Source organism: Uranotaenia lowii, chromosome 3, assembly GCF_029784155.1.
Source record: "Uranotaenia lowii strain MFRU-FL chromosome 3, ASM2978415v1, whole genome shotgun sequence".
NCBI lineage: Eukaryota > Metazoa > Arthropoda > Insecta > Diptera > Culicidae > Uranotaenia > Uranotaenia lowii.
The window spans coordinates 317,150,004-317,176,157 of NC_073693.1; the positions used below are offsets into that span (position 1 = coordinate 317,150,004).

General features: G+C 31.2%; 1 protein-coding gene across 1 annotated transcript in view; it reads left to right on the forward strand.

The window, feature by feature from the left end:
- The first annotated feature begins 12,605 nt into the window (after positions 1-12,605).
- The window catches only part of LOC129756872 (gustatory and pheromone receptor 32a-like), a 32,886-nt gene continuing 19,337 nt past the window's right edge, over positions 12,606-26,154 (forward strand). The window contains exons 1-3 of the mRNA XM_055753920.1: positions 12,606-12,821; positions 20,712-20,892; positions 21,589-21,695. Coding sequence (XP_055609895.1) covers positions 12,606-12,821; positions 20,712-20,892; positions 21,589-21,695 — 504 coding nt within the window. The remainder of the gene's footprint in view (positions 12,822-20,711; positions 20,893-21,588; positions 21,696-26,154) is intronic.

Below are 26,154 nucleotides of genomic sequence, written 5' to 3' on the forward strand. Positions count from 1 at the left end.
GAATTTTGTTTTCAACTGTTTTACATCCAGTTTATGATGCTTTGTCTGGATTTTGAAGAAATTTTGAAAAATTTTATTCGCTCTGATTCACAGATGACTGTTCATATTTACCCCATAGTTATCGTCCTATGGGGTAATTATGAACACACATTTCCTGACATTTCTTTGGCTTTTTATGGTCAAATGTTTTATTCAGAAACTTAGAGGGTCATTCACTTATTACCCAAGCATTTCCAGACCCCCTTCCCCCTTCTCCTCTTGTAAGAAATTTTCCACAAAACCACCCCACCTCCCCCTCCTTCTGTAAGATCTTAACACATTAAAGACCGTGAAAAAATCTTAGCCAGGAAACATCAACACTCGGCATTCTATATCCCAGGATCTTACTGGACCAAATTTAATAAATTTCATAATTAAATTAGGTGTGTTAAGTTTTGAATTTTTGAGAAATTGATTTTTTTTCTTCTAAAAATGAGATTCGGATTTAGAAAAAAAGCTATGCAGGTTCTTTTAAGTCTTTGAAAAAAGTTTTGATCACAATTTTATCAAAACTGAATAAAACTTTAAGAGTGAAAAAAGTTTATTAAACAGAAATTTTGAAAAAAAACTGAATCCACATTTAAACGAGTCTTAATTTTGTTTAAAAAAATAGTGATAAAAAATTGTTTTTGTTGATAGAAAAAAAGCAGTTAATTTTTTTCTTAGTGAGTGGATAGTTTTACCGGTAATACCGAAACCGAAAACCTGAAAATCCGAACACGAATCGAAAACCGAATAGTTTTCTAACACCAATTAAAGGTTTTACGTACTTCCAAAAGCAGTTTTTTGGTACTGATAAATAACAAGGTTATAAACTAGAATTGAAGAAATTTTTAATATTACTAAAAATAGAATTCATCATTTTTAACAAAAGGTTTGCTGCTCGAGCTTTTATTCATTACAGTGAGAACCCTAAGGACCCTCAATCTCTGTGGTCAACAGTAAAATATTTTTTTTTTTTTAAATATATGAAAAACCATTATAAATGAAATTAGTGAATAAGTTCGTAAAAGAAAGGTCTAAAAGATAAATTTTCCTGTATGTTTGGACAACGTGCTGCTATTCAGAGCATAAAAATTACAGCAAAGAATAATTGTTTATGAGTTACATTCGGATAACAAAGATCCAAAATCTATTTTCTTGCAGTCTTATTTTTATTCTTAGTTACTTTTTTCAATATTCATTTTTTCGAATGCATTTTTTTAAATTTAGTACAAAATGGAAATCTGTTAGTTGAAGATTTCCTCTTTCAGTTTGGTGAGGAAAACTTCAGCGGAAATATTTTTTTTTTGAGAAAATAGAGCTACTAATGTGAAATTTCGTACAAGTGATAAAAAAAATAATTAGTATAAATATTTTTCAAAACAGTCGGTCATAAGAACTGTCAAGCCTTGCTATAAATGACTGTTCACTGATCCAAAAAGATTTTAATGGGTGGTTTTGTAAAACAACCATCTTAAAAAAAATAGAATTTTCTGTACATGTATAGGTTTCAATGATATCTCGCACGTACGTGAAAAGCCAAGCACACGAAATTTAGGTGAAGACTTGATGTTTGCTGCACAGAACATTTTAAACGGATGTAAAAATTATCGAGTAGCCTAACTCGCCTAAAATTTCACACGTATGGAGAGGCCCTATCAAATAAAAATGATCTTCAACGACATAAAGAAACGAAAGAAAAAGAAACCAACCAAAGCGTAAAAGATGCAACAAAAAACTGTATTACCGAAACAAAAGATAGACAAAATCAATAAAAAAGAACGCTAGATAGCAAATTTTTTCTGTTGCTCTACCTCTAAATTTTGATAATATTTATTTATTTTATAAGTTTTATACATGAATTGAATTGAGTTTTTATAAAACAACCCATTTTCATATTAGATACTGCTAATTATTTTTATTCTTTGGTGTTGAATTGAGATTTTCTGGCACAGTATAAATCAGGTATGTCAAACTGGGGGTTCGCGGGCGCGGTTTTGATCAATGCGGCCCGCGTAGCCCCGTCTTAAATTATCACAAAATTCCCTACTACACAGAAGTAAGCTGACTTTCCTGCCACAAAATATTAAAAAGTTTTTTTTTTTTGCTACGAGAGGAAATAATATTATTTTTGGAAATAAAATATTTTTAATGCGGCCCGCACACTTAAACGAGTTTGACATGCCTGATATAAATCATATTGGACAAGTCTCGGGGTAAATATGAACAGCGTTCGGGGTAATTATGAACAGGTTTTGGGGTAATTATGAACATATTTTTTTCAGTAAAAAATCACCATACACTGCTTACTATCGGTAAATGTAACGTATAAAAATTGTTACTTTTTAAAATTTTTAAACAAAGTCCGTAATCCGTGTTCATAATTACCCCCTAGAGAGGGGGGTAAATATGAACAGACGGGGTAATTATGAACAGACGTCTCAAGGACGTGGGTTGCGATCAAAAAAAAAAGTTGCTCTACAGAATGATGAAGAGCACGATAATTTTCATTTTTGACAGCTTTTCAGAATTTATGTTCAGAAATAATCATATGGTGGCTGTAAGTGTGCCAAATGAAGAAATTTTGTTTATAATTACCCCACCTAGCCTTACATCAGAATGACAGAATGAAAAAAATCATGGTGGAGTTTTAAAAGCCGAACATATAAAAAAAATTTGTAAACTAACCCCAAAAAAACAGATCTGTGCAAAATACAGCTTAATCGGACTTGATTTCGGGGAGCTTCAATGTTTTCAAAGTTTCGATTTTTTGACCCAATTTCCACGTTTAAATATATCTGGGCAAATAAAGCTTGGCTCATACGTAGTGAATCTTTATCATGGTCGCCATAAACAGTAGTTATACTTAAGTTACTTAAGTACACCAACTGTTTGAAGTCCCTGAAATAGTTCAAGTAATAAATTGCTGTTTAAAAAACATAGAACGGATAATATATGCGCTCTTCACTCACAAGCAATATAGATGAAGCCAGCTGGAATTTTTAACATGGCTTACGGTTCATGCTCATTTCAATAATCTCAAAAAAATTCATTCGGTTTGCATAATACAAACTTTTTATCTGTAAGAAGGTAAGATGAAAAAGATTCAAAGTAAAATTGAAAAACAGATTAAGATTCCAATTTAAATCAGATCATTTAACCGTAAATTACATCGAAAAAAGAAATTTTTAATAGAAATATTTAAAAAAAAAAATGTATAGATATCTATCTTTATAAAAGGTTTGTTATGTCTGTATGTCCTCAATGGACGCAGAAACTACTGAAAAGATTGGCGTGAAAAAAGGCGGGGAGAAATTTTTAAAGCAGGAAATGCTTCCTACGAAGTTTGATGGCTCTCTTCATCCTGGAAACGGGGGCCACCATTCAAACTAGAGTAAAATAAAGTAAAACTTGGATTTTTGTGGGGGAAGTTTTACAAATTTAGTATGCATATATGCTTTGTGGAGAGGGGAAGCATTTTTGTTAAGTGAGCTATGTGGTTTCATTTTTATCAGAAGCATCATTGATGAAAAACTGTCGAAATTATAATAATTCATTATCATTTGCTGATGTAGGTATCATTAGGTGGGGATTTTTCCTCTAGGCAAGACTAGAGTTTAAATAATTATTCTAAGCTCCCTAGGGCGTATGTATGCAGCATGAGAGACCAGTTCAGTATGAATTCACGTTGAGCCCATGCTTAAAGGTCCATTTAAAAAAAAAATTCAATTATATTGATACATTCAGGGGCAAATATATTGCGTTATAGTTATCCGAGGTAAACTAGTATATTTGTTTAACACTTTGTTGTACCAATTTATGAATCTTATTAATCGAAAAATATGAATTAATGTGTCTTTATTTTAATCGACTGTGAACTCTTATTCGAACTGTTAAGTAAATGAACAAGAATGAGAAATTTCAGATCCAGTTGATTATTCTTTTCATTTTAGGTTTCCCATTCGAACCACAAAAGATTCACATTCCAGGGTCAAAAATTGAACGAAATCCTTGTTTAGGTTCAGTTGAAGCCCAATGATAACATTAAGAATCCTTGATATCACATAAAAAAATAACATAAAGAATCCTTGAAAGCACTTCACAGTTAATTATTAAAACAAAATTTCGATTTTTTGTTTGTTTTGATAATGGTCATTTTTCCACAATTATTAATGCATTCGCGATTTTATATCATAAATGGGCTATGAAGGCTACTGAAGTGCCAACTGAGCTTAATTTCAAGCCATTTTTCGAAACTAAAATTGAACAAAACTTTATAGTTTAATTTAAAATCAAACTGTTTTAAAATATAACATCAAATTGAAGTGCTTTGGAATGGATGTGTAAATAAATAAAAAAATATGTATTATGAATGAATTCCAATGGAAAACAGAGCAAAAATTATGCATATAACATCGCAGAATACACTAAAGATTTAAACAATTAAATATTATACACTAAAAGGAAATCATGAATGGTGGATTGGAAAATATCACGCTGAAAATTGTATTGATAAGAAATATTTTCCGGAAAACAGCCTTTGGGTTAAAAATTTACTTGAAATGAAATATAAAATCATGAAAGTTACGAAGTAAATTTAAAACTTTGATATAGAAATATAGAATACATTGAAAGTTATATAGAAGGTACATAGTTCATTTCCCATGCTACTGAATAAAAAACCATATTTTAAATTTTGAAACTTATCTGAAGCTTGAACCTTCAAATTTTGTTTAGCATATTTGAGCTTTTATGAATTTCTTTCAAATAATGAAGAACATAAAATGATTATATTCAATAAAAATGACAGTAATGTTTCAACTTTTTTACTGAAAAGTTCATTTCTTTTCATGTTAAGGTTTTATAATTTCCCAGCTTTTTAAATTTTTTTTAATTTAGTTGCACTTAAAAATAACACAAGGCGAAAAAAATGCGTAGTCATCCAGAAATATGACAGTTATAAATTTACTTTTGAAACATTAAATCCATACATTAGATTCTGAAGATTTTTAAAATGGATATGAAGATAATGTTATGATAATCCACGAAAAAGTAAGAAAAAAATATAACACGCTTTTTCATAACTTTACAACAATATTTCGTGCAATCAAAATATTTAGTGACCTACACCATCTGTTATCTATTTCCACCCCTTTATTTCCCAATACTTTTCGACTGAGAAAAATTTGGAGCACTCAGCTGCTTCGAAACTGGACTTGTTTATTCTTGTGCCACTGATATACGTTTTCCCTGAGAAGTCAGCTGTCAATTCGCAATTCGCAGTAAATTCGCTTTGTAAAAGCTTAGTTCTTTGAGAAATGGGACAGTCACGATCGCATGTATCTCGAATGCATTCGTATGATCGAAATACTTTCTATGATGAAAATGAGGGTAATCTTATGATAGTTCATGAGAAAATCATGAAAAATCATCGATTTTTGTAAGTTTTTTTTTAATGTATCCTAAGAACCTCCTGTCAACCGGCGCTCTTTTTATCATGCTGATACTTCGTCTTATCTGTATTTTCAGTGGCTGCCTTCTCCTTCTTCCCTTTTTTTTTGCTTTTGATCCAATACTTCTCTTAAAAAAAAACTCAGGGCAATTTAGTGGAAACAGCTGTTTAAAAATTAACAATACTTAGTTATTTTTGAGCCCCTTTAAAGCGTTTTAAATAGAATTCATGCTGGCATGAGATTGAATTTAAAATATATTTGGTTAGGATAGATCGTAGGTTGCGAATGGTACATACAAGATTACTATATTTTGGCTTTTAAATACAGTGAAAACCAAAGTTTTCGATTTGAATTTTTTTCCACTGAAGCGGATTCTTAGCAAATCATCATTTTTTCACACAAAACAACCAGCAAATACATACAGTTATATGCTAGGGACTTTTCCACGAGTAGACATGGTATAGGGTTTAAACGCTGTAATTTTTTTGAAATAGGGTTTTTATAAGTTTTGTCGTTCATCAGAAATCATCTGCCACATAGCCTCGATTCAGGCTTAACAGTTTACAAGCCCTGGAACAAGCAGTAATTTTTCGTTTGAAGTAGGTTTGAATAACTTGGAGAAGCAAGCGTTGGTGGCAACGCACGCGTTTTTTTTTTCGCTCGTGAAAATTTCATTTTCTTAATCAGTGGTGAAATTGTCGATTATTTTTTACAAAAAGAAGTTATCGGATAGTTTGAGAAGAATCGTACCGGTTGGGGAATAAAAAAAAAAGGCCAGGTCTTTTAAATCTGTTTTGTTCGGATCCATCTGTGAAAGCTTGAACGGTTGTTGGAACTGTTGTGGAGTTATTTTAAAGGATGCAGAAACTGTTTAAATCAATCAATGGAAATGTAACATTTAGTACCGAATTTATAAGCGACTATCTGAGGTTTGAGATTTGAAGAAGTTTCTGGTTTAGTTCTTAGTGAAAATACTTTTACAATTTTGAAGAAAGTTCAGTTTGTGTGCCAATTGGGTGGAAAAGTATTTGAGAAATTGTGACCTTTCTGTTACAGGAATAATAAGTTTTTATCGACATGGGTAGAAATTTTGATGTATTGCTATGATTGCTACGATTAATGGAAAAAGTATTCCAGCAGCAAAAAAAAGTCAAGGTGTTTAAAATGTTATTTAGAACAAAATTGTGATTTTCATTGAAACGTGATGGCGAAGGAAGCTTTCACTTGTTGGGGATACGAGTCCTCTTCAGACCCTTATCTAGAACATACAAATAATCAAGGTTGCTGCGATGTGTGTCGGGCAGAATGGCCGCTGAAGTTCCGCATTCGGTGTGTTATCGAGATGACGGAAGTGAAGTATTCCAGAAAATAGAATATTTTGAAAAATTTCGGAAGAAGATAACCAACGATCATCAGGAGCCATCCGGAAAATAATCTTATTAGAAGTCAAGAAATCGAAGATGAACAAACTTTAACCTTTGTTGGCGCGGCTCTCATGCTGTTGAATTTGGTGAGCACGTTCCTTATTTTTCGTATTGTTTTGAGATTTTTATATTACCATTCTTTTCTGAATTTCAAACTTCCTTATTTCAATAGAAAATAGCTTAACTCCATTTTTGGGGTTTAGTGGGGGGTAGGACAGGGCATCAAACGAACGGAAAACTGATATACAATGGATTGTGGGTTCAAGCCAGCCGGAGTATCTCGGCAAATTTGGAATCTCGAGTAAGTTACTCAGGTACCCTTGCAGGATTCCTTATTTGTTTCGAACAGTTTGAAGGTAGAGAGATGAGTCAAACCTGTCCCAAGCCAGTGGTAACGGACCCCTTGGTAGTGCTGCAATTATTGTTAATGAGTTAAGGATGAACAATATTTGAATGCGCGATCGAGACTTCCCGTACCGACTCGGGTCGAAAGACCTACCAGCCACTGGTGGGTCAAACATACATACATGAAGTAGGTTTGAATAACTCATAACTAGTTGACACTTTTAGTTTATCGTAGAAATTTTTTCCGCTTATTCAAAATTAAACAAGCTGGTATTAGGCTTGACTTCCCTGATGACCCTTAACCGAATTTGCCGATCATGTGCTCCACTGTAATGCTTGATTTGAACTTTGTGGACAATTTTGACAGTGTTTGAATACTTTTCCACCACTCAAACGGTGAAATTCTTTGAATATTCACCGGTTATGTCAGCTATCAATTTGATAATGACGGATTTTGAAGGAAACTGTGCAAAATAATTGTTTGCTTTTTCTCTTACATCGTGAATATCTCAAAAACGTGTAAATTTTATATTTTGAAAATAAAAAATAGGTATAAAAGTGCTTTCCACAGGCAGCCAAATGCTGTCAAAATTTTCAATTGCCGATTACTAGTCAATGAGCTATTAGCAAATGAAAGTGTCCCATTTCTAAAAGAACTAAGCTTTAAGACTACAGAAAACAACTGAGAGTACCTTCCAGTTTTAGGCTTTCGAAACCAGTGAACACGAGAATTTTTGTCACAAAAACTCTAACTTAACGATCAAATAAGCATATTTCTGCCAATAAAATACAAAATTTATATTGACATTTTCAACAGTAACTCCATACTTTTTCAGCACTTTTTTACTATGGCAATTTATTTTGTGTTTTATATCTGACACCATTAATATTTCGAGAACGCGTTAGTTAGAAATTGGGAAAAAACGGATGAAATATTCTCAATTGAACAAACCCATCTCTGCCAATACTGTGCATGTTCGATCATAATTGCAACAAAAGATAAAGTTTCATTTCTAAATGTTTTGTGTTTTTTTTTTGTAAGAAATAACTAATTGAAAAACTGTATCTCAGACGATATGTTTGAATAAAATATCGTATTGAAAAGTATGGAAAATCTTTGAAAATAATAAAAGAAAAAATGTGTTTGCAAAAATTTTAAATAAAAAATAAACAAATGAGTAACTAAAGATAAGAGTGAGGAGACAAAATCTCGTAACTTAAATCCCTAGAAAATATCTTATTTGCATTCGCATTTGAAGGAACATAATTACTACTTTTTTCCTTTTGAGATTGTGTTACACTTCCTGACTAATTATTCCAAAAGAAGCTAGATCTTTAAATCCGTTGCCTTGAGTAGAATATCCAATTTCTTAAAATGGAAAACCAACCCCCACAGAATGCTGAAGGTGCCCTAACCGAACCCTGTGGACTGTGTGAAGTAGAGAGGAAGGTATGTTAGTCTCTAGAAAAAATCTGATATTCGAGAAATATGTAAAAATCTATAGATTTAGAGTTATTGAACTTATGATAAAAATTTAACAATGAGTGGAAGTGGGTAGATCTTCTGTCAACATTTTAAAATGTTTCCAAAATAATTTTTTTTTTCAAAAATATTTATTCCAATATGGAAATCTATGGAATAATATATGGGACTTCATAATGTCATAATTTCAGTGCAATTGTTAATTCATGATTTTTTTTAGAAAAAAAATTTCTTAAATATTTCCTTTGAGTTCAATTGGTCATTTGAGTTTTAAAAGACATGTTTTCCAACTAATGAATCGAAATCGCAAGTCAGCATGATAAAACTATTTATCTGAAAATTAATATTCAACCAATTGAAAAGATTGATTTTTTCTGAAACCATAAATTTTCGCCTGTAAATATGCTACGCCTTCGGGGATGTTGAAAATCTTGAATTGCATGCTTTTATTATCTGTGGAAGACGGCAAGTTGTAAAATTTTTCAAAACAGATATGATGGAATCAAGAAAACAGGAACAAATCTTTCCATTCTCTGGAATGTGGAAATAAATCTGCTTATTTGAGTGTTCCAGTTGAAGTCGATATCATACCGGAATTAATTCGTGTGCTGATAAAGTAATTCCGTTGACTTTAAATACATAATGCTTAACGAATTTCAATAATTAAGGATAATTCGACAAAAAAGTGTATGCTACATTAGAGCTTATTCAAATAATTCTAAATATCTTTTGAAAATCAATTTTCAAGGAAGTCAATCGAAAATTATCGAAATATCCATTTCATCATGCACCGTTTCTCGCAGTCTTAAAGCCAATCAATATAATAAAGACCCGAGTCAAACAGTCCATCAAATCACAGTTTCTTACACTTCCAAAAATAAATTTACCCGAAAATTGGTTTCACCTCAATTGAACAGTCCTCTTAGTTGGGTCATCATCATCATCAACAACCAATCAATTGTCCATTCAACCAACGCAAAGCAAAGTCCCCAAATTACCCAACAAACACATCAGGTTGATGCAATTTATTAGACCGGGGTAGCCTAACGATAGCAATCGAATTCTAAACAGCCATCCCTGCCGAAAGCTGCCAGTCTTTGGCTAGTTTTTGTACCGGGACGACGATTTGCTACGGTTTCAGCTATTGCTGGTTCACAAAATTTTCAGGCCACAAAGTGACATCCCCCCAAAAGAGCACTGCTGGTGCGGTTTTGTTTAAAATTCCCCCCAAAAGTTTGGCACTCTCTGGAGCCCCCGACAAGTGTCTCTCTGGAGCCACCAGCCACTTCTCTATTGAGGTCACCAAGTTCGAGCGTGCTTTTGCTTCTCTAAAAGAAAAAGATAACTATACTTGTTAACAAAACAAAAACAGAACATCAACGAATCGGAACGAGCAGCGCTCCCCCATTGAGTGAATTGTGTCTGGTTTTCAATTAAACTTGAAAACCTGAACGCGTTCGAATAAGGTGCCGGTGCTGATAGGTAGGACTCATCCCCTCCGTTCGTTCGTTGTTATTTCGAGGCTAAGAGCAATAAAAATAGGGAAAAAACCGGGCAGCCTAGTGAAGTGAAAAGTTTTCTAACACTCTCCATCCTTACTCACTCAGAACTTTTCCGACAGGAAACAGTAGCAAAGTGCCGAGGGTGGTGCCGAAAAAAAAGTTTCCAAACTGAACATTTTTTGAGGAGAAGTGACCGGAACTTTTTTGTAACTAGCCATTGAAGAAATTGTGAAAGATTGTAGGGTGTTACTGGTATAATCAATGTTTATTCAAAACAAATTGATAATAAAATTACAAGAAAAATTTAAAAATATTGACAAAAATGACAAAAATGACAAAAATGCCAAAAATGCCAAAAATGACAAAAATGACAAAAATGACAAAAATGACAAAAATGGCAAAAATGACAAAAATGACAAAAATGACAAAAATGACAAAAATGACAAAAATGACAAAAATGACAAAAATGACAAAAATGATGACAAAAATGACAAAAATGACAAAAATGACAAAAATGACAAAAATGACAAAAATGACAAAAATGACAAAAATGACAAAAATGACAAAAATGACAAAAATGACAAAAATGACAAAAATGACAAAAATGACAAAAATGACAAAAATGACAAAAATGACAAAAATGACAAAAATGACAAAAATGACAAAAATGACAAAAATGACAAAAATGACAAAAATGACAAAAATGACAAAAATTACAAAAATGACAAAAATAACATAAATTACAAAAATTACAAAAATTACAAAAATTACAAAAATTACAAAAATTACAAAAATTACGAAAGTTACAAAAATTTCAAAAATAACAAAAATTACAAAAATAACAAAAATGATGACAAAAATGACAAAAATGACAAAAATGACAAAAATGACAAAAATGACAAAAATGACAAAAATGACAAAAATGACAAAAATGACAAAAATGACAAAAATGACAAAAATGACAAAAATGACAAAAATGACAAAAATGACAAAAATGACAAAAATGACAAAAATGACAAAAATGACAAAAATGACAAAAATGACAAAAATGACAAAAATGACAAAAATGACAAAAATGACAAAAATGACAAAAATGACAAAAATGACAAAAATGACAAAAATGACAAAAATGACAAAAATGACAAAAATGACAAAAATGACAAAAATGACAAAAATGACAAAAATGACAAAAATGACAAAAATGACAAAAATGACAAAAATGACAAAAATGACAAAAATGACAAAAATGACAAAAATGACAAAAATAACAAAAATGACAAAAATGACAAAAATGACAAAAATGACAAAAATGACAAAAATGACAAAAATGACAAAAATGACAAAAATGACAAAAATGACAAAAATGACAAAAATGACAAAATTGACAAAAATGACAAAAATGACAAAAATGGCAAAAATGACAAAAATGACAAAAATGACAAAAATGACAAAAATGACAAAAATGACAAAAATGACAAAAATGACAAAAATGACAAAAATGACAAAAATGACAAAAATGACAAAAATGACAAAAATGACAAAAATGACAAAAATGACAAAAATGACAAAAATGACAAAAATGACAAAAATGACAAAAATGACAAAAATGACAAAAATGACAAAAATGACAAAAATGACAAAAATGACAAAAATGACAAAAATGACAAAAATGACAAAAATGACAAAAATGACAAAAATGACAAAAATGACAAAAATGACAAAAATGACAAAAATGACAAAATGACAAAAATGACAAAAATGACAAAAATGACAAAAATGACAAAAATGAGAAAAATGATAAAAATGACAAAAATGACAAATATGACAAAAATGACTAAATTTACTAAAATGACAAAAATGACAACAATTACAGAAAAATGGTGAAAATCACAAAAATAAAAAAAAATTATAAAATTCAATGAAATGGCATTACTGAAAAACATTAAAAAAGGCAGTCAAAATTTTTTTTTCTTGAATTACAGCATAAGTTTTGTATTTTATATTTTTTTATATTTATTTAAAAAAAGGAAACACCCTACAACTCAAACGAACCAAAACTTTTTGGAAACAAGTTTAAACGTTTTTTTTTCCCGGCAGAATCCAAATCAGCTGTATCGATTGCTCTCGCCCAATTCGATAACCGCAAACCCGCAACCACAGTTCAATCGGATGAAAACTTGCCGGAAGCCAGTTAGAGTTTTCTCCACTCACTAGCCAAAGCAACTGCTCCTATAAAACGCCCTTTTCCCTCGATTTTCCACCCTGCCCATTTCCGGTCGTTAAAGTGTGTGTGTGTTTTTCAGATTGAAATTCAAACCAAAAACCCCAAAAGAGAGAACCTTCGTCGACGAAAAAAGCCGGAGCTTTCAATTCCAAAATGCAGCCCATAAAATCGTTTTACTATTTTGCGAAACTGTTCGGCCTTTGTCCGTACCCTCTGGATGGGACAATTCCGGTCGGGTCTCGGTTCCACTACATCCGGTATCTGCTGCCGACCTATGTGGCCATGCTGTTCTACACCTTCTGTCTGGTGAGCATCTTCTGGCAGAGTGGCAACACCTCGGACATTTCGAATGCCGCCAATTGGATTCAGGTAAGCTGGCGACCGACGATTGGGAGATTTTTCGGAATTACTACTCAGACACTGAAAAGTTGGTAATTTTTTCGAATGCTACGAACAGCATCTGTGAATGGTTGAACTAATGGATCAGACATTAGAAAGGAAATGTTTGTTTATCCATAAGTATATTTGAACTGAAATTTCATAGAATATTAAAGAAAAAATAATTCACTCCATTTGAACTCTAAAGCTTTACAGCTAGAAACGATAAGTTTAGTTAATTTTGCCAATCTAATTTAACTATGAAAAACCTATGAAGGATAAGGATTAGATGTGGCCCTTTTAAATTTCGAATATTTCTAAGTACTTCAAAGGCAATTTTCTATCCATTGAACATTATCAGATTTCTGAATGGACATTAATGTAAATTTTTTTCAAAGGTTGAGGAAGGTTGGATTAATCAATATTTATGAGCTTTCTCTAAAAAAAATACATAAGGTAAAAATGCTATGTGAATCAAGATAAGAGGAAAAGGACAATTGAATGACAAAAACAATTATATGTAAATTTAAAAAAAGAACTTACTAGTCCAATTATCCTCATGGCTCAATTTCCTTAACTTTCACCCTTTTTAAAACAAATTTATCCATTTGTAATTTTCAGTACCATCATTAACCCTTTTGAACTTAGCATTTTTATTAAACAATACCAATTGAAATTATATTTTTGTGACGGTGTGTGTATAATATTAATATCAACAGAAATGTTACACTGTTATCAACGAATTTGAATGCTTAAGTTTAAATGTGAATTATTTAAATAGATGATTTTATTTGTACATAAAATTGAAAAAAACAAAAATTTGAAAACTGCTCCATATTAGATCATTTTATTTCTCAAGTTCTTAATATTTAAAGTTTCCTTTTAGTGTTGTGGGAAAAAGATTCCATTTTTTTAAATAATATGAAAATAAACCTAACAGTATTTGCTTTTTAAATTCGGTAGATTATTTTCTCAGACCTTCGGATTTTTTTAATCAAATATTATAAAATTTTCTTAGTTAAATTTAAAAAAGAGCTTTTTTTAAAAAAAAAATCACATTCTGAAATGATAGGTGTGGATTCAAAAAATGTTTTATGAAAAATGTTCATGAAAATTTTATGTAAATGATTTGAAATCCTATAAACCTCACAATATGGATCGTAGGTGAAAAGGCTTAGCTAAGAGAAATCAAATTTCGTTTAATCTTAAAATCTAAGAAGGAAGTTTTCACGCAAGTTTAAAATACTGTCAATCACTGAAGATCGCACGAAATACCAATACAATATTGGTATTGGGTGAAAAAGCTACATTAAAAAAATTGAATCTCGCTATCTGACGCCATCTTCAAATCCAAGATGGTTGCTTTACATCGGTAGATAGCCTAAAATCGGACAATCGACCGTAGTGCAAATAGTCAAAAAATCCGGCTAGACCGCACGTAATGATACAATATCTTCATTTCAAAAGTCTTTTACATTTCATACGATTTTCAGTGACTTACAGCATTTTCAAGTATAGTGGAAACCGCCATTTTAGATCTCAAGATGGCTTCACATTGCGAAATTCGACTTCTACTCGTTAAGACCTTCCACCCAATACCCATATTGTGAGGGTTTCAAGCGATTTTTAGTTATTTACAGCATTTGAAGTTGAGCAGAAGCCACCATCTTGGATTTCAAGATGGCATCAGGTACCAAAATTTGACTTCGTTCAGTTCAGCCTTTTTAATTTTAAGAGTCTCAAGCGATTACACTAGTTAACAAAATTTAAAAAAAATTGAGCGACCTATATTTTTAATGCGAAATCGGGCGCTGAATCCTAAAATGAAATTCAAAAAAATTCTCAGGAGAACGGTTTTTGAGTTATGCTCCAAATATGAAAATATGGAAAAATAAAAAAAGTACTTTTACTTAGATTAAAATATCTCGAGCTGCATAAAATTAATTTGAAATCTCTTTTTTTGCATATTTAAGGTTAATTAATTTGCTATAAATCATCTGAACTTTATTTTTGCGTAGAATCAACAGTACTGTTGATATTCGTGACTTTATGGTAGAAAAAATTATAAAAAACGCCTTTTTATAGAGAAAATTTTGTATAAGTGAAAGTTTTAGACTTGTTGTATTTTGTATGAAAATTACTTACTTAAAATAAATGCTTTAAGGTGCCTGGAACCACTTTCATTGTATTTTAAGGACTTTAAAATAGATATTGATAGTGAAAAGAGTATGGGGAAATGCGGGGATTTTTTTTGCAAGGCTTTAAAGTTTTTGACTTTTGAAAAAAAAAATTATTTACTCATTTTTATCATAGATCAATTTAGTGTGTAAAAATTTTGAATGGTTCAAATGATAGCTTTTAATGTAAGCTGTCATATGGTGTACTTTGAATTTAAGAAAAAAATATTTTCCATAGAAATATTTGTGATTTAAATTTTTTTCTTCATCATATAATTGTTTTTAATTTTTCACAGTCTGATGTCTGTGGTGCGGTCCGTATTCAAGATAATGAGTTGAAACTGGGAATATCTTAGTTAAATATTAAATTATTAACTTGTAAAAATTAAAAAGCGATCCGATAAAGTTCAGTTTTTGACTTTTTGCCGCCTCAAACCCCATAGTGCCATGGGGAGGGGATGCTTGAGTCTCAAACGTGAATTTCTTTAAAAGGTATTATGCTCGGAAGGAACAAAAAATACTGGTTTTTCATTAATAACTTTTTTCTTTACATGCCGATTGTTTTTATGATTACTTTTATTAAAGCCTATGTTAAGATAAATATTTCACCCGAAGACTGCAATATGATTGGACGGATGACCTTAAGCAGCTTACTTAGTTAAAAAAATGCTGTAAACTAGTGTTATAAGTAAAATACAGCTTTGAAATGAAAAGTGGAACCCGTTAGATTAATAGTGGCCTCATGCAACAATTTTTTTTCTACCAGTTAGGCCCTTTCACTCGATACTCATAAATATTGCAGAGATATTCAAAGCACTTCCGGTGATTTGAAGTATTAAAAAAATTTTGTTTTTATTTAACTCAAAAATAACACACATGCCTTATCAAAAATGTGTAAACTTGGAAATCCCAATTCAAATGTGAAAAATCTAGCCTGTGCGTGTCCTGATTTGACATCTTGATTGAGAACTGTCACCTAATTTTATTGTGGTTTTAAAATCAAACAGTGCATACCTTTTTTAAACATACAAAAAAAGCTGGGAACAAACTTTTTAGTTTATATTTTATTGGAGTAAAAAAGCGCTCAGAACTAAACAGTATATTTTAGTGAATGTTTTACTAGCGTCTTCACCTCTAACTGTAAACAAATGGTTATATAAAACAATCTAAGTATTTTCCAAGGCCACAGTAAAATAGTTATAAAACAGTTTCATATAAAATGCCATTATAAAACCATAATAAATCTTTGCAGTGCTAGTTGGCATCATCTGTGTTCTTGGGATTTAAACAGTCTCTATTAAAAGCAAATTTTTGGGCTTGTGATATAGCTCAGTTGGCAAGTCTGTTGTCTTCTGAGCCGATGTCCACGAGTTCGAGCCCAAGAGTAAACATCGAACACAGTTGTACCGGATAAGTTTTTCAATAACGATCCGCCAACTGTAACGTTGATAAAGTCGCGAATGCCATAAAGATGGTAAAACGACTTTAATCGAAACAAAAAAAAATTAAAAGTGAATGTCTGAATGCGGGTGGAACCGTTTTAACAGGAAGATCTGACATTGAAATTGCCAAGTTCGAAATTGAAAATCCTTTGATTTTTTGATAGTTCACTTCATTTCACACGAATTTGAAAATACCAATTAAATGTCTCTGCACATTTTCTACTTACACAGGCATATGAAATGTTGTTCATAAGTGGCATACCTGAGGAGAGAAAAAAAAATTTGATTAGTTAAATTCAATTCATGAGAATATTAATGTAAAAAAAGGTGATATATGTAAATTGAAATTGCTCCGAATATCTCGAGAGGTTTCCTAGCAAAAGGTAGTCTCAATTTTAAGGTTGCTAGATTGCGCGGTTTTATGCGAGTTCACCAGGATACTTAAAACAAAATTTGAGAACAGTCCAGCCCGGATTAAATTGAAAAATGCCCGGATTTATTCACTTTTTTGGCAAATCAAAAAAAAAAAAAAAATTGTGCATTAAAATTGTTCCATGTTTGCCCAACAAACGTAGTTTTTTCAGCTAGTTTCATAAAAATAATTATGAATGGCTTTTTTGAAGCCTTAAATAAGATTTTGACGAAATTTTTTTTTCTTGACTCACACAAAGTTTGGGATCACCTACTAAAAACATGCAAATTTTGATCGTTTATATCTCAGCCGTCTTAGCGCATATTGCAAATTTCCTGATCTTAATTGAAAGATAATGAGCAATAGCTATTTTGGAGGTATTTTGTCTAGAAATAATGTTTTAGTTTTGCGCCTTAAACTTAACCTAACGTTAAAACATTTTCAAAAGATCTCAGTCAATTTTCAAAGACGATCATCTCGGGATAGGGTGGACCAAATTTCAAAATTTGTGTTGCATTAGAATCCTAATTCTTTACTTCTCAACATACAATAAAAACATTATGTGCCAAAATTTAAGAATGTACTTTTAATTAATAAAATAGACACCGGAGGATCGGCGCGGGATCATTAAATAAAATAAAAAAACACTTAAGTAATGGTCCAAAAGTTTGGGATCACCACTTAGTATGGTGTATCGGTCAGAAGTTTGGGACCATTCTTTCAAAAACATGCAAACTTTTCTCTTTCATATCTTTCTCATCTTACATCGTATTGCAGATCAGAAGGGTTCATTTGGAAGCTTAGGAATTGTTGTTTTTTAATAAATTCATTCAAAAATTATATTTCAAAGTGATAACCATAAAAAATTCAGAATCATAAGTGTGAACATTCAAAAAACAATTAATTTTAGGTGTATTTTTATGGTTATCACTTTGAAATATAATTTTTGAATGAATTTATGAAAACCAACAAGTTCTAAGCTTCCAAATGATCCCTCCCGATCTGCAATACGATTTAAGATGAGAAAAATATGAATGAAATAAGTTGCCCGGTTTTAGGTCGTCAATTTTGAAATCAAATGGCTTGATTATGCGAGATTTTCATATCAAATTGCTTGGATTAATCCGGCCCGGATACGAACTGAAAAAAAACTGTAAACCTTACTCTACGTTCTGTTGAGAGGATTCGTTTTAATATATTAATTTCTCACGAGAGGTTTCGAAAGCAGCGTTAATACAACTAACCTGTTTTGACAAGTTTAAAAATCTTTTTAGCTGAAGAAAATGATTTTTAAAAATCTTCAAACAACTAAATCCGATTGAAAATACAGTAGTTTCTCGATTTTATCACTATTCGATTTTATCAATACTCGCCAAATTCACGCTCGATTTTATCACGGTTATTGTTTCGAATTTATCGCGATTTTTAAGAAATCATTCAGAAACCATTACCAGGTCCTTAATTTTCATTCAAAAGCATAGAGCGTCTTTGTTTATGATATTTTTTATGGTTTATGTTGAAGTATATAGGTATCCAATAATATGAAAATGCCATTGAACTGCATATTTTATTTGTATAGTGTTTAAAATCGTCATTTGGATTTTAAAAACGCTTGTAATAATCGACACAAGTATTTTAACGTCACGCTGATGCAAGTGTTATTACTTGAGTTGGTTAGTCGCTTTAAAAAATTTAATTTTTTTTTTCGAATCATATAAAAATGGGGGTTATGCGAATCATATAAAAATGGGGGTGAATTTAAGCGTTTTTGAAAAGAGATAAGTGTCTCAGATTTCTTTGTTGAACTTGTTTATTTTAAAGGGTGGCGTGCGTAATCCTTATTGGATAGCCTTTAGTATTGTCTGAATGGATAATTTTGGAAGAATAAAATGAAATTCTGCTAGCTTTGTCTGAAAATATGACTAAGATTTCTGTTTTTCTACATATAAAGACAAAAGATTATCTGCCCATAAAGCAAATTTCGAGAAACACACTGGAAAAGTCTAAGTTGAGCAAATTTTAAAATATTTTTCGAATAAATATACCTTTTTAGTTCATCAAAGATGTTAAGATTAAAATATTAAAATTTGAAATAAGCAGAAACAAATTTTTTGATGCTAATTTTTTTGAACTTTTTTTCAAAATCGAAATAAGAGATTACGATTGTTAAATTTCCATCAAAACAAAATAATTCACTTTAATTAGATGTAGACTATCAAATGGATATACAACATGGTTTTATTTCAAGAAAAAGCCTAAAAATTTGCTTTAGAGAAGAAAAATTAGATCTGAAAACGATCCTTTTTGTTTTGTAATCTTTGATAATTACGCCTTATAATCGAAATTTATTGATACAAAACGTTTCCACTATTGAAAATATTATAAATTTTTGATTAAAGACAGTAAAAATACTTTTTTCTACTTTAATTTTTAGTTTCGCCAAATTCACGGTTTCGCCATATTCACGGTGAAATTTTTTTTGACCGTGATAAAATCGAAAAACTACTGTAGCGTGGAAAAGAGAATCCAGCCACGCCTGTAAGAGGAACTATTAATTTTAACTCCAACTGAAAGCTGTCATAATCCTTCGTTAAGCATTATTTTGGTTCAATTTTCTGATGAAATTATTTCCAAGCCTATAAAGTGTCCCATGCTGTCTAAACACTATCATGATTCAACCCAGCTCGTTCCGGGAGACGTTCAAACAGCTAATTTCCATTATGTGTTATTGTTTACAGTTGAAATTTAAAGTCGATGTATAGTAAGCTCCTGTTTTCAAAATTTTTTGCTTAAATTAGAAGCATTTCCCCGGAAAAGCGAAAACATATCGTGAACAAATGATTTTTCTCCACAACATTTCGCTGAGTCAGATAGCGAAAATAGAAGAAGTAAGCAATGCAGCGGTTCGAAATGCGATATGAAAGTAAAGAAAATAATTTGGGCAAAAACCGGACAAAACTTTAGACCGGAAAGTAATGCGTGCTAACGCCAGTAAGAAGACTGCCTCAGTTAAGGATGTGATCAAAAAGTGGGACCTCCTATCAAGACCGTCCATCGTGCCAAGGTGAAATTGGATCAAGAGATATGTAAAAGGCAGAAGAAGCCGAAGCAGAGTCAAAATCAAGCTGCTTCCGTCAAACAAAGAGATCGTATCAATTGCTGTGTACAAAATCGGTTTGCGTAGCCATTGACTACGAAACCTATTGCAAGTTTGATTTCAACACACTTCCGGGTGACCAGTATAACACTGTTAGGGATGGTCTCAGTGTTCACGAGACAAAACATCAATTTTTACCGAAAAAATCGGTGAAAAGGCCATGGTTATTAAGCCAAGCCAAATGTAAGTCAAGTCATTGTCCTCAAGAAAGATCGATTGAAACTTTTTGAACCCTTACCAAATCTTATTTGAATTTGCCCCTAAATTGTGACCAAACTGTTCATTTTAAATGGTGGTTAGACACAATGGAACACCTTTTACCACTTTTGCTAAGCAATCGCAGATAAATATTTGTTTAAAAACGAAATACACTGGATTTTATAAAGAAAGTACATAAATTTTAATTATAAAAGTTGTGAAGAAATAACTGCACTTTGATTTGTGTACCAGAAATATTTTACAAAAAATTCGGCAAAACTAAGATGACTTTGTCTAAACATGCAAATTATCTGTCTCACAGTAAACGATTTAAAAAATTTTCACAATAAGAAAAATGGTGATTGTAATTGGCAACGATATAACTTTAAGGTTTACGTAATCTCGAATCATATGTATTGGAATAAGGATATGAATATTCTCTTGAAACTGTTAAACACATTCAAAACATCAAATTCAATTTTATTTCCATTTCAGTTTGTACCAAATTCGTTCGCCTATTTGTTTGCCCTGGTGTTCGCCATCCGGAACCGTACAACCTCCAGCGAAATACTAGCAACACTGACGATGTGCGACGAAAAACTACGCACTCTATTTGGGATATCGTACACGATGCCAAACATCAAGATGAAACGTGTCTCCATATTGGTTTGCATTGGTAAGATGTTATGCATACGGTAAGATAGTTGGTGTAAACATTTTCTAATCATTCGAGCTAAAAGAAACTTGATGACACGTGCAGAGCTAGCCAATTGAAGTCAAATTGTGATAATTTTCTGCTGTTATCTGCTTCCGAAGAAATCCTGAATGGCGAACCGGTTTCATCTCTATCGATGTATAAAATAATACAATCCACCGTACCATTTTGTCCATGCGATCAATTTTAATATTCAGTAAGACCAATAGAGAGCAGAAGAGGAAAAAAAGTGAATCGAAATCCCCCTTCCAAACCATTTGACAGAGTGATTTATGATAGTGTTTTTCCGGTCGATTTCGAAGCAGCCACAGCACACGGGTATCATTTTCTCGATTGGGAATTTCAATTTGCTGCTCTCTCTCGAAACGAGATACCGGATAAACGGTGTGCTGCAAATTGAAATGCTTTTTAACCACTAACAAACCACCATAATAATAGGAGCAGCAACAGCAGCACATCGATTGCAACATCGCCACTCAATAATTTTCTTCCGAATTTTCCATTTTCCTATTTTGCCTCTCCGGACCATCTCTCTTCTTCGTTGGCATCGACTGAACAATGGCTGCTTTCGATTTGAAATTGGAATTTTCACCATCATCAACATCGGCACCACCACGATTGGCATCCAAAAACAACAAAAAATACCATCGTCAATAGTCACCATCACCTGTGGAGGAGCAATGAGTGGCTTGAATTATATGATTGGCGTTAATTTGAGTCGCATTTGGACGCTCTTTTATTGGCTGTCGTTCTGCATGCCCAAGGTAGGTGGGAGTTTTCAGTGCTTTTGATTAAACACCTAAATTTATACTTTTATTTTAAACCTAATGGGTGCTTTTGAATGGTTCTTTGCTTTACTACAAGAAACCCACAAAAAAAAACAGTAAAAAACTCTAAAAGCAAATATAACTATGATATTTTTAAAGGCATCAAATTAATATACAGTGAGCGAAATAAGAATAGCACCACTATGTGTTTTGCTTGTTAAAATATGAATGATTGAAAATTACGAAAATTTTCTTCCACAGATTGTTCTGAATTGCTTAACGGATAAATCAAGCATAAGTTTACTTTTTTTGGACGTAGCAATTGGCGTTGAGGACCAAAAATGTGGAAAAGGGGTGCGAAATAAGAATAGAACCACTTGAGTTTTTCTAACAAAAACAAGATTATTTTTAAAAATTTACTGTGTGAAAGTGAATAATAATGCTTCAACGAGTTATTTGAATAGATAACTGCATTTTAGGAGTTTTCCAGAATTCCAAAGGATTTCAAAGGTTTTAAAATGGGGGTTTTAAGAGATGCTCCTCTAGCGTTAAGGAATTAGATATAAAGCTTTATCAAACTGCATGATTTCTTCATTAAAATTCATAAGTATGATGCAAAATGATGAAACATAGATTTGAGGCTGAGTTTGAATCCAAAAAGCAGGTTGGAATTCAAAAATACTAATGTTATTTAATAATCAAACACTATTTCTCTAGTTTTAAGTCATAGATGGCAGCACTATCTTGCCATTAAACCAAATTCAAGCCCATTTTCGAATATCTGGGATTAATTAGGGAGTGCTGGACGATTTTGGTCAAGAAATAAATACATGTACCGTGTGAACGCTTTGGAACTTCTAAGATCATTAAATCCAAAACAAAAATATAATTGCATCAAGGTCACTAAAAGTGAATTTTTTGGACCGATTATTAGAATAAAGTAATACTTTGGGATGCAGCTTGATGGACCAGACGACTAGCAGTATTATTGGTATGATTTGCAATTGAATTGGAAGTTTAGATGAGCAGGAATTTTGGCGGTTGTACATTTTTGTGCTGGTGATTCTTTTGCAAATCCGGGAAAGCTTTCTGCAGCGTGAACTTCCACGAAACTGTAATGGGAAAATACCTCAAAATGATGAATGTGAGCCTAAATAAACCTGAAAAATCAATATTGAGACAAAATTTGGTGTTAACAGCAAGATAGTGCTGCCATCTACGACTTGAAACTGGAAAAAAGTGTGGTTTACTGAACAAAATCAAAGTTTTTGATTTCAAACCTATTTTTTCTGATTTAAAATTAATCCCGAATGATTGTTTCATCATTTCACGTCATTTTAATGAAGAAAGTAAGTAATTTGATAAAGAATTACAGCTCAAATATTTAATTCGGTACGCTAGAGGAGCATCTCTTAAAACCCCCATTTTAAAACCTTTGAAATCCTTTGGAATTCTGGAAAACTCCTAAAATGCAGTTATCTATTCAAATAACTCGTAGAAGCATTATTATTCACTTTCACACAGTAAATTTTTAAAAATAATCTTGTTTTTGTTAGAAAAACTCAAGTGGTTCTATTCTTATTTCGCACCCCTTTTCCACATTTTTGGTCCTCAACGCCAATTGCTACGTCCAAAAAAAGTAAACTTATGCTTGATTTATCCGTTAAGCAATTCAGAACAATCTGTGGAAGAAAATTTTCGTAATTTTCAATCATTCATATTTTAACAAGCAAAACACATGGTGGTGCTATTCTTATTTCGCTCACTGTATATCAAATAAATTGCAAAAGACTCTTTTAACAAGGTCGGTAATGCGTTGGCCTAGAAAGCCGAAAATTGTGGTTTTAAATCCTATACAGTGCCATCAGTAATTTTTTTTTCGACATTTTTTAAATAAACCTTTTCCTTTTCATTTTCTTCATATTTTCTGTCAATCTAACCTACCTGATGAACTCATTTCAAATTTAAAAAAATCAGGAGATAAGGGCATAATAGGCATCTTAACCATACAAATGCTAACCTTCCAGAACTGAGATTTTTTAGAGACTTAGTATCTTCAATGAAAATCATAAGGAAATCTAAAAAAAAAACCCTATTTTGGTTTTGGAAACCGGTTCATGGAAAATGCGATACAGCGAAGTAAAGCAAATATTGAATGTCTTTTTAAAAATAGGATTTTTCTCTACCGAAAGATCTGTGATAGCGGTAAAAACTTTCATTGGACTCCAAAATATTTTAACATTTTTAAAAAAATTGTTGAAAATAATGTATTCTTGATCTAAAAAATCATCAAAACACTTGAATATAACAATTCTGTCAGAAGTTATTCAATTTTATAATTAAAAATGGAATTTTTGGACTTTTTTCATTCAGAACCGATTTCTTATAAAATGACAAAACATATCGACTTCATTTTGCAATACAGACCCCGTTTGATTTTGGCAACACGCCCGTACATTTTGTGTTGCCAAAATCGAATGTTGCTAAAATCGAACGGTTTTTTTTTTCTCAACATTTTTTCAGTTATTTTTACAAAACAACTGTTATTATTATAAAACACGTTATTTTTGATTAATTTTCGACCATTTGAAGTATTTTTTTAATTTTTTTCATCATGTTTTTGAAGCATTTTAAACTTTTCTTGTTTTGTTTATAATGAAGTTTTGAAAAAAAAAATTAATTTCAAAAAATAAAAATTATAACCGAGATTTAAAATTTTTCTTTTTGAAAATTGAATTTCATACAAAAGAATTTAATTTCAAACAATTTTACAGAATAAAATGAAATTTAATAAGGATGCGTCGTTTTGAAAAAAAAAATGTCAATTTTCCGATGTCTGTTTTTACTTTCAAATTTGTGGATTTAAATTTTTAATGAATGGCACGAATTCATAAAGCACTTTCGAAACAATTTTTCAAATAATTCAAATCAAAGCATCATCACGATTGTGTAGAACGTTCTTATTAACGTGTACTCAATTTTAACAAATTTAACATAACACATTATAGAAAATAACACTGATAATATGCCTGAAAATAAATCAGCTCATAGGAAAAAAAAATGATAACATAAAAAACAAACTTTGATTTTTTAAATTCCAATGAAAGCATAAATAATTCCTATGTGGTAATTTAAGTTGCATTACTTTTTGATGAAGAATTTCAATCAATTATCAATAATTTTTAATTGGATTTAGATTTCTTTTTTTTTTCAAACATGTTACAAAGTCATGCGTCCTACTTATTGCCTTTCTTTTGATTAAAAGATGTCCTTCTTTTTGCTTATTTTTCATACCAAAAGTCCTACTTTAATAAAATTTATTCTGGTAAGCCTAGCTGTAAGCAATAAGGTGGTTCAATAATAAGCTTGTAAGATTACCTGGTTTAATCTGGGTTCACCTGGAAATATTATTCAAAATTCGGGAAAAATCCGGACTGGCCCGGATACTCGGATTTCATTATAAAAAAGCCCGGATTTTATCCGGATTTATTCACCTTATTTGCTGAATCGGACAAAACCCAGTCGAAAAAAATAACCAATCGGACAAAAACCAACCAATAATCATGAAAGGTTTAACAATCGATAATCTAAAGAAAAATTTTGATGAAAAATAAATTGTTTCAAGTTAGATTTTTGTTGAATATTTCCTTGTTTCGACCAAATTTACCTGGATTAATCTTTTATAATTTTTTTTTATATTTTAAGTATTTCTATGTTTATTTTTTTGTTGTAAAGAATTGATTTAATTAAAAAAAAATCCAATACGAATCTTCATAAAACGATGAATCTAAGTTTAATTTAAGATTCCATGGAAGCTGAATTTTGGCGTCTTATGATCGGATTATCTTATAACAAAATTTTTCAGGCTTCATTGTCAAGATGGTTATTTTATCTTCAAAATCTCCAAACTTATTAACAATAACGTATTTACAAGTGAATGAAAGCTGAAAATTGGAAACTGATAATGCTTATTAAAAAAAAATAAAAAAATCCCTTCACCAATCATTTGTGTAAAAAAAATAATAATAATTTAAATCCAAAAAGGAAGACCCTGACATACTTTTGAAAATACTTCATTTTTCTTTCAGGAAAAAATGTGGGAAATTTGACACAAATTAAACGACAATTTAAAAAACAAATGCCATTACATTTTAAAAGTTCGATGAATAATGGAGAAGAAATGAATGCATAAAAAGTTTTTTTATTGAATATAATTTCTACATGAATTGTTTTAAAGAAAACTTTTAAACATTAAAACACTTTCCAATCGTTTAGCTCTGTGAAATAAAATTTATTGTTAGTTGAAGCTAAACATTCTGAGAGCGTTTTTTCGTAATCCAAATTTAGCTTAGAATTTTAATAATACCAAAAATAAGCAATAAATAAGGAAATTGATTTCCTACATATATTTTTTTTCATCAAGAATCGTCACACAAACTCAAAAAAAAATGTCAAA